The sequence below is a fragment of the Apis dorsata genome, unplaced genomic scaffold (assembly GCF_000469605.1).
Source record: "Apis dorsata unplaced genomic scaffold, Apis dorsata 1.3 scaffold_323, whole genome shotgun sequence".
NCBI lineage: Eukaryota > Metazoa > Arthropoda > Insecta > Hymenoptera > Apidae > Apis > Apis dorsata.
In genome coordinates, this window is record NW_006263591.1 from 271279 (window position 1) to 280512 (window position 9234).

General features: G+C 25.2%; 3 protein-coding genes across 6 annotated transcripts; 1 reads left to right on the plus strand and 2 right to left on the minus strand.

The window, feature by feature from the left end:
• Positions 1-519: 519 nt before the first annotated feature.
• LOC102670812 (2-iminobutanoate/2-iminopropanoate deaminase) lies at positions 520-1557 on the minus strand. 2 transcript variants are annotated; one of them, XM_031511440.1, is made up of 6 exons: positions 1397-1557; positions 1109-1269; positions 884-952; positions 735-790; positions 581-655; positions 523-547 (listed from the first exon to the last, which is right to left on the minus strand). In XM_031511440.1, the coding sequence occupies exons 1-5, from the start codon at positions 1465-1467 to the stop codon at positions 599-601; spliced, it is 414 nt and encodes a 137-aa protein (XP_031367300.1). In that variant the 5' UTR covers positions 1468-1557; the 3' UTR covers positions 523-547; positions 581-598. The 2 variants fall into 2 exon arrangements, with proteins under 2 accessions (XP_031367301.1, XP_031367300.1); XM_031511441.1 differs by lacking the exon at positions 884-952 and having other exon boundaries at positions 520-547.
• Positions 1558-3800: 2243 nt separating this feature from the next.
• LOC102671715 (serine/arginine repetitive matrix protein 1) lies at positions 3801-7285 on the minus strand. Of its 3 annotated transcripts, none has more exons than XM_031511443.1 (5): positions 7109-7285; positions 5798-5856; positions 4866-5626; positions 4576-4727; positions 3801-4397 (listed from the first exon to the last, which is right to left on the minus strand). In XM_031511443.1, exons 3-5 carry the CDS (start codon positions 5622-5624, stop codon positions 3992-3994), a joined length of 1317 nt encoding a protein of 438 aa, XP_031367303.1. In that variant the 5' UTR covers positions 5625-5626; positions 5798-5856; positions 7109-7285; the 3' UTR covers positions 3801-3991. The 3 variants fall into 3 exon arrangements, with proteins under 3 accessions (XP_031367303.1, XP_031367302.1, XP_006617744.1); XM_031511442.1 differs by lacking the exon at positions 7109-7285 and adding an exon at positions 6141-6282; XM_006617681.2 differs by lacking the exon at positions 7109-7285 and having other exon boundaries at positions 5798-5979.
• A 116-nt stretch (positions 7286-7401) lies between these two features.
• LOC102671859 (probable tRNA N6-adenosine threonylcarbamoyltransferase) lies at positions 7402-8929 on the plus strand. Its single transcript, XM_006617682.2, has 4 exons — positions 7402-7666; positions 7807-8248; positions 8342-8520; positions 8597-8929. The coding sequence occupies exons 1-4, from the start codon at positions 7552-7554 to the stop codon at positions 8866-8868; spliced, it is 1008 nt and encodes a 335-aa protein (XP_006617745.1). The 5' UTR covers positions 7402-7551; the 3' UTR covers positions 8869-8929.
• Positions 8930-9234: the final 305 nt, after the last annotated feature.

A 9234-nucleotide genomic window follows, 5' to 3' on the forward strand; every position in this document is an offset into this window, starting at 1 on the left:
ATAATTTCTAAATTTTTCGAAAATTTAGTAAAATCCAGCTATATTCAATATATATAAATATAAATAATATAATAATAATATATAAATGATATATAATAATAATATAAATAATTTTATATAAATGACAAATTTTTTTTTAGTTTATTGAATTAAAAATTTTATTATATTTTTATCACATATAAAATAAAAAAACGTTGAATTATGTGCATATGAATTTTAATCATTTTACACAATTTTTAGAAAAAAATCATCTTAATGTTTATATATGATTTTAAATGAATTTAAATGATTATAAATGTTCATTTAATATTATAATATATATAATAAAGAAGTGAATAGTTATGTAAGTAAAAAAAAAATAAATATGTATACAAATTTATTTCAATTTAATATAAATATTTAAAGTGAAATAATTATAAATGATCATTAAAATTCTCATTAATATATATGAAACTATTATGTAGAAAAATGTAGGCAATTCCAAAATTTAATAACAATTTGAATGAATAATCAAAGATAAATATATTTTATTAATATATAAAATATATAATAATATTAATATTATTTTTTTTAATTAAATATATAATATTCATAATATTCAAATTGTTTCTACTTCACCAGTAATGGCAATAGCTTCAATTTCAAGTTGTGCTGCCTATAATAATATTTTGCATTTAATTTTAATATTTAAGATTTTAAAATATGTACATATATAAAACATATTTACTTCATACCATTGGTAATTTTCCAACTTGAAATGTAGATCTAGCTGGATAATTTTCTTTGAAAACTAAAAAAAAAAAAAAAGTGTATGTAAATTTGTTTATAAATAAATTAATAACATAAAAATTAATATATTTATATGTATATATGTAAATCTCACATTCTTTGTAAACTTCATTTACATCAGTGAAATCATTAATATCTTGTAAGAAAATTGTTGTTTTAATAACTGTAAGTAAACATAAAAAATTAACTATTATCATTATTTGAAATATTTAATCTATATCTATGTATAAATATAATATAAAACATGATATATAACTTTTTTAATTAGTTCATAATTAAAGAAAAAATTGAAAAATGAATTTTCAAATGAATATATAACCTTTATTGTAATTAGATCCAGCTTCCTTTAAAATATGTCCCATATTTAGAAGAGCTTGACGAGTTTCTGCAACAGTACCTCCACTAACAAGTTTTTCAGTTTTAACATCAATACCAAGAATTCCAGACAAATACAAAGTATGATTTACAAGTATAGCTTGGCTATTAAAAGATTATTTATAGTAATTAAATGTTTATATACAATTTAATTAAATTTTTGTTTCATTACATTAAAAAAATTTAATGTTTAATCTAAGATGAAAAATAATGAAAAATAATTATTGCTTACTTATATGGCCCAACAGGTTTTGGACATAATGGGGATGATATTATTTTTCTTATAGTTTTTTGTGATGCCATTATTTTAGTTTGAATACATTTATTAGTTGATTGAAACTGTTTCACTACGTATTCCTTATTATGAATATTTTATATTGATAAACTTTTGACCTTTTACTAAGAGAAATATCTTATCTTGTATTCAATTCTTTTTTATATATAATTTTTACAAAGATTTTTATATATAATATACATAAAATAGAAAAAATAATACATAAAAATTTAAATATATTTTCATGTTTATTATATTTATGTTTTATATATAAAATTTACATATAGAGAATTCAGAAGCCAATATAAATTTATTGATATGAAATTAAGATTATATAAGATTTTTATAAATTAATTATAAAAAATTCACAATGATATAAAAAAAGATTTTTATTATAAACTAATATAATATAATATAAAAAAAGAATTACTTAAAGAAAAAAAAAAGAAAATTATGATTTCTTAAAAAAAAGAAAAAAAAAGAAAAAAAAATCAAAATTGAATGAAAAAATTGTAACTTACATCAAATGCTTTAAAATACTCAATAAATTAATATATATCTGTATCTGTCAGTTTCAATATTATATCAAGATTCATTTGATTTAGACTTTGAGATTGATGCTCATGTTTTTTTAATTTAGATAAATTTGAATAAAATAAGTGATAATATGGTAATAATAAATCAAATATATATCTTTTTTTAATATTTTTCTTTATTCTGGATAGTGAAATTTTATGCAACATTTAATAAATTGAAAAACCTTTCTTTTATTGTTAGTTTTATATTTATTTCATAAAATAAAAATATTTTGTAAATAGAAAATAAAATATGATTAATTTTTAAAAAACCTCAGCCATTTTATATTGAACTAGTTTACCTTAATGTTTTGTAATTTTTCTATTACAAATATGATTTTATAATTTTTTAAAAATTAAAACCAAATCGATCTAATTGAATCATGAATCATAAATAAATTTTTTCTCTTTTTGTTTTTGATTTGATAATATTAAAAGTATTATTTGGCAGATAATTCAGCAAAAAATTTGTGATCAATAAAAATAGTAATTAATATTAATTTTATAATTCTATAATTCTAGATTTTGTATTAATTTTAATAGATAAACTTAATTTACTATTTCTGTTTTAAGCTGTATAATAATTTGAATGTAATAATATAGGCATGAGTTGACTATATTGATTGTCCTTTGAATAATTTTGTTTAATAATCAATATTTTGCTAAATATATCACTATTTATAATTTGCATATGAAAATAATGATTTAATTTGTTTATCAACTAAAAGTTGTTTTAACAATAAAATTTTTAAATTATATAATTTATTTTCAAAGGAAGTTGAACTTACACTGATTGATTTCTGAAGTCTCCATACAATATATTTAAAAGAAAGTTGATCCTTTATTATTTATTATAAAAATAAATTTCAAATAAATATCAAATTGTAATAAGTTTTCAAAATAAATTTTTAAAATAATTGATTTAAGTATTATTACACGAATTTGTGTATATATGCTCTTCATTAAATTTATAATAAATTTATTATTTTAATTAATTAATTTATTATTATTTTAATCTTTTTGAAAATAAAATAACAAAATTAAAATAATTAAAAATTTAATCACTTCTTAATTATTGATAAAAATTATTAAAAGTTAATAAAGTTAATAAAATATATAATATTAGACATAATTTCAAAAATGTTTTTTTAATAAGATATTAAATAAATAATTTTATAATTTTTAATATATTTTATAAATTATTGTTATCAATTTATTGTTTAATTTTAAATATATTTAGAAAAATCCATTGAAAATTATATTAATAAAAATGAGATTATGAAGAGAAAATATAATAGAAAACATTCATATAATCTCATTTTTGTTAATAAAATTAATTATAGAATATAATTTCTTTTTAATATAAAAATTAATTTATCTTTATATTAGAATATCATTAAAAAGTTTATTTTGATTTAAGTTTAGAATTTTATCAAATAAAAAACAATTTTATAAGATTATTATTTATCATAAATAAAATTATTTAATAAAACTAAATTAAAAAATGAAGATATAAACAAAAGTACATTTTTTTTAATATTATTATTAATCGATACACACGTCATCCTTATTTCTAAATGTCTTGATGAATATAAAATATTACATATAAAGTAATCAAATGAAAAACGAATATTTTGTAGATTAACTTTTACTTGATAAACTGATGAAAATGAGGTTTTTACAGCGCAATCATATCTTTTATTATAATATATATATTTATATAATGTGTGTATGTGTGTATTTTATATATATATATATATATATATATATATATATATACACATAACACACACACACATACACAAATACAAATACGCTTCCATGCGTACTTTTTATATGAATGCATGTATGTTTGTATAGATCGTTTACACACTTCTCGCACTCTTTTCTAAGCACAACAAATATTATAGTACATTTTATTAATGATGTTAATATCTATGATGATCGAGATGATGATTTGTAATAGGCTTACGAAATTTCAATGAGTAGTGTTATTACGCCGCCCGCGTCTTTTTCGATTTCCACCAGAAGGACGGTTTGAAGAGGCCCATTGTTCGTAAAAACGTTCTGCTTCTAACCATTCTTGATATTTATACCACCATTCTTCCCATTTTATATAATCATCTAAAGTAAGATCTCGAAGATATCCTCTTGCTTTATAGTAATCATATCTAACGCGAACATCATCCCAACATTCTAGACCTCTTGGTCCTTGTGCTAAAAGTGACTCAGGATAATGTCCTGGTGGCGGAGAATCATATCCTAGTCTTGCAATTCTTTCTTCACCCTCTATTACAACTTTCATTGCATTTTCTCCATCTTTTGTGATGCGCATATTTTCCATATCTCTGCGATCTACACTCCATTGTGCCATTTTACCAAATCTAAAACAGTTTTATATTATTATATAATTTTATATTTTTATATTAATTTAAAATATAATTATTATCAAATTATTATTTCAAATTTAATTAAGATTTTAATTATTTTTTAATTATTTAATTAAGATTTTAGTTTTAAAATCTATTTTATATTTTTATAAAATTATTGATTAAATTATACCGTTCAGATAGTGTCATTCTAGGTGGACCCACGTGTGATGTTGTAGAGGAACTATCACTATCTTCACTAGGTGAGGATTCAGGAGGAGGCCTAATCATTTGAGTTGATCCATGACTTGAATGAGTTTTTTCTACCTTTACAGGTTTACGCATCTGTACAAGTTTCATAGTTATAATATAGAAAGAAAGTATAGAAAAAATATGTAATAAAAAATAATTAAAAAATTAGACTAGAAATATATATGCTATTTCAAAATCAAATTAATTAACTTTGAACAAAATATGTTTTACCAATGGAATGGAGTCTGGAACTCTTGGATCTTCTGGAATTCTAGTATGATGTTTTTCTTTACGGCGGACCTTGGTTTCTTTTTCTTTAATTATTTTATAGTCTTTTTGATGACGTGGTGGAGGCTGTGGCGTAGGCGGTGGTGTACATGGACGTGGTAAAGGAGGTGATCGTGGTCTAGTTCGAGTTGGTATTACTCGTGAGCTTGATGGTATTACTTCTTTTTGATGTGCTCGGGCTCGAACTGGTGTCAGTGATCTTGAACGCGAACGAGAAGGTTGAGCAATGCGTCGTCGTTCTTTTGGTGAACAAACACTACATGAACGATCAGAACAAGTACTTCCTGTACTTGGACTACGTGTAGGTCTTCCTCTTGTATGTGATTTATCACGTGGTGATCGTGGACTTCTAGTTCGAGGACTACGTGGTCTTTGGATGTGAGGGCTTCGTGGTCTTGGACTTCTTGGACTTCTTGGATGTCCTCTGCTAGGTTCTCCACTTGTTGTGCCACCAACATATAATTCCTTATATCCACTATGTCTCCATCTATTTGGATCTCGTTCCTCTACCTCCAAAAGTTTTTTATTCCAATAACTTGATTGAGATTCACGAGCTTTCCGCATTACACTATCTAATTCTCTTCGTTTTCCTGAATTTTCACCATGTGGTCTGGGTTGTGATATATTGGTATCCATCCGCAATTTACTAGAACTGGTACCACTACCGCTACCTCCTCTTCGTCTATCATAGTCTCGAGACATTCCTGTCATATAAAATATGTATGAAATATTAATGATCTATAAAATTACATATTTTCTTTCTTTTATTTTTGACACAATTATTCAAAATATAAACAATTATTAATTTTAAAATTAAAAATAAATATTTACATATGAATAAATTTTTTAAAGTTTCTATTTATACTAATACATACCTGACAGAAATCTTAGAATAAAAGATATAGGAGGAGCGAAAAGCTGATGATCCAAACTCCTGCGAGAGCAGTGAACACGTTAATTTTCAATACATGATAGAATGCCCATAAAGATGATAATACGTTGGATTAAGAGCCATGAGAGATCGCTAGAAGAACCAGTACCATTCGTCCTTTGGATCAACTGGCCTACGTCAAAAATTCTACATGTCACAAATGAGTATCATCTGCAGTGGTCAAGCAGTGGAAAAGTTAGTATTCCCGATCAAAAACATTTTCTTTCAGAATTTAAATTCGCGAAATCCATATGTGGTACTGGACATCACCCGTCGCGAGACCTTACCATCGCCACTCTCCGCATGTCCAGAATTGTAGTACGCTTCGATCCACGATCCATAAATGTTGGTCGCGTGGACTTTCAATGAGTCGAACCAAATTCAGAGATCGCCTTCGAAAGGCGTCGCGCGCGCGTTAACCGAACTTAATCGTGTCCAAGTTTTCGTATTTTTTACCGAACCGAATGCGGATAGGGTGAAGTTTATCTCGGGCATTACCCGGGTAATGCCATGACGGCGGCACTCACGTAGCCGGTTACGATACACGATAAGATTACTCAATGTTATGTCGATGGTACACACAAGTAAAAAAATATAACGAACGTTGCGGTAAAGCTTTTTGGCATTTTTTTGACATCATTAAGGATGTCATTCGAACATCACCTTTCCGGTACGCATCGAAGAATATTTCGCCGCGTACTCATAGCCACACCGAAACGCGGCGCGGAATTCGTGGCTCGAGTAACGGGTACGTCAAGGTCACGTAAAGGCCCGACTGTGCGATTTCGCGACCGGCGGAACTGTATCTTTCGCGACACCATTTCAGATATTACCCGGGTAACACCTTATTGGTATCGTAACGAAGAACTCGAGAAGCGCGGATTACCTCAAGTATTGCTTGAGGAAATAAAGAAAAAGAAAAAGAGTGTCCGAACCGGTATATACTCGTATAGCCTCCTTCGCTTCTTTCTTTCATTAAAAGCGAAGGTCGGCTCTTCTCGCTTTTTCCATTTGCTGGTACACACCTTTGCACTATATTTTTTAAAATGTAGCTTCACAAAACTCTTACTCGACAGTATTCAAATAGATCTAACTTTGATAGCGTTGTCTGCTATTCGTATCGAAGCGTCAGAGGCGTTCATTCGTTCGCACTCGACGGTCACTTTGAAAATCAATTGCCCACCTAGTGAGCGCTACTCGAGGAATTTCACGACATTCACCGGACTCAAGAATCTTTCGAGATAACGACACTCACTTTTCTCACCGCGGCAAATTGCAAACTTGCATTTTCTGGCACGAGAATCGATGAATCACTTCCGCGTGACGTTTTACGAATGAAGATTGTTAAGAAGACTTTCCTTGTGGAGTCGCACCAAATACAAAGAGTGCATTCCAAACGAAATAAATAACAGATGTCGCTGCACAGATTCAATATTCATAAATTTTATACATTACTTATAAATAATTTTTTTTTCAAAATAATTTATAATAAATAATTTTTATAAAAATTAAGATTATTTTTACTATTTTTTATATGTAATATATATTATAATTGAAAATCAAGTAAAGTTAAATAAATATGATTCTATTGCGCATGTATCTATACTTTCTATTGGATAATTACTTAATTTACCAATCATATTATTCATCATATAAATTTGTTTTATATTTTTTAAAATTAAACGTAAAAATATAAAAATGACAATTGCAATTGGATTCGAAGGTAGTGCAAATAAATTAGGTATTGGAATTATTCAGAATCAGAATATTTTATCAAATGTACGGCATACGTATATTACTCCACCAGGTGAAGGTAAACTTAACCTTTAATGATTATTTTTAATTATGTAGTTTGAATATAAAAATATTATATTCTTATATCTTCATATATCTTATTTATTAATATATATAAAATATTATTACATAAAACCTTTTAAAGATTATTTTGAAAAGGCTTTTTACCTCGTGAAACTGCACAACATCATAGAGAATATATACTTAATATTCTACAAAAAGCATTGGATGAAGCTAAAATAATATTGAAAGATGTAGATATAATATGTTATACAAAAGGACCAGGAATGGGTGCACCATTAACAGTTACTGCATTAGTAGCAAGAACAATTGCTCAGATATATAATAAACCAATAATAGCAGTAAATCATTGTATTGGTCATATAGAAATGGGAAGATTGATAACAGGAAGTATAAATCCCACTGTTCTTTATGTTTCTGGTGGAAATACACAGATTATTGCATATTCTCGACAGAAATATTGTATTTTTGGAGAAACAATAGATATTGCTGTTGGGAATTGTTTAGATCGTTTTGCAAGATTGTTAAAACTTTCAAATGATCCTAGTCCTGGTTATAATATAGAACAATTAGCAAAAAAGTAAGTTCTTTTATTATGATAAAATTTAAATCTATTAAAATTATATAAATTTAATTAATTATATTTTATATGTAAAATAATATTATATAACAGAGGAAAAAAATTAGTTCCATTACCTTATGTAGTAAAAGGAATGGATGTATCTTTTTCTGGAATTTTAAGTTATATAGAAGAACATATTTCTTCTTGGCTTGATTCAAAAGAATTTACTTCAGAGGATTTATGTTTCTCTTTACAAGAAACAATATTTGCTATGCTTATAGAAATTACAGGTTTTTTTATTACTTATAATTTATATAAAATATTATATACAATAAAGTAAATATTATACATTTAATATTATTATAGAAAGAGCGATGGCCCATATAAAATCATCAGAAGTATTAATTGTTGGTGGTGTAGGATGTAATGAAAAGTTACAAGATATGATGAAAATTATGTGCAAGGAAAGAAATGCAACACTTTATGCTACAGATGAACGATTTTGTATAGATAATGGTGTAATGATTGCTGTTGCTGGATTACATCAATATAAAAGCCAAGGAAATACTCCATGGGCAGAAACAACTTGCATACAAAGGTATAGAACAGATGATGTACATGTTTCCTGGAGAGAATAAATTAATTTTATGTAGATTTGTATATGGAATTGTTTAAAATGTTCATTGTTAATGAAATAAAGTAAAAAATAAAGTAAAATAAAGTAAAAAAAAATGTATATGTAGAATAATAATTACAAAATTTTGATTTTGATTTTGTATGATTATAATACAATATATAATTAATATAATATAATAATTAATATTATATTAAATATTATATAATTGTTGATGTATTATTGTAAATTGATTTTATCTTCTAATTATAATTTCTATATTAAACAAAATTTTATTTTATATATTTATAATATTTTTTATGTTTATGTTTTTCTTTTTATTTATGACATAGATAAAATGAATGTAATTATATTGAATATATTCAAAATA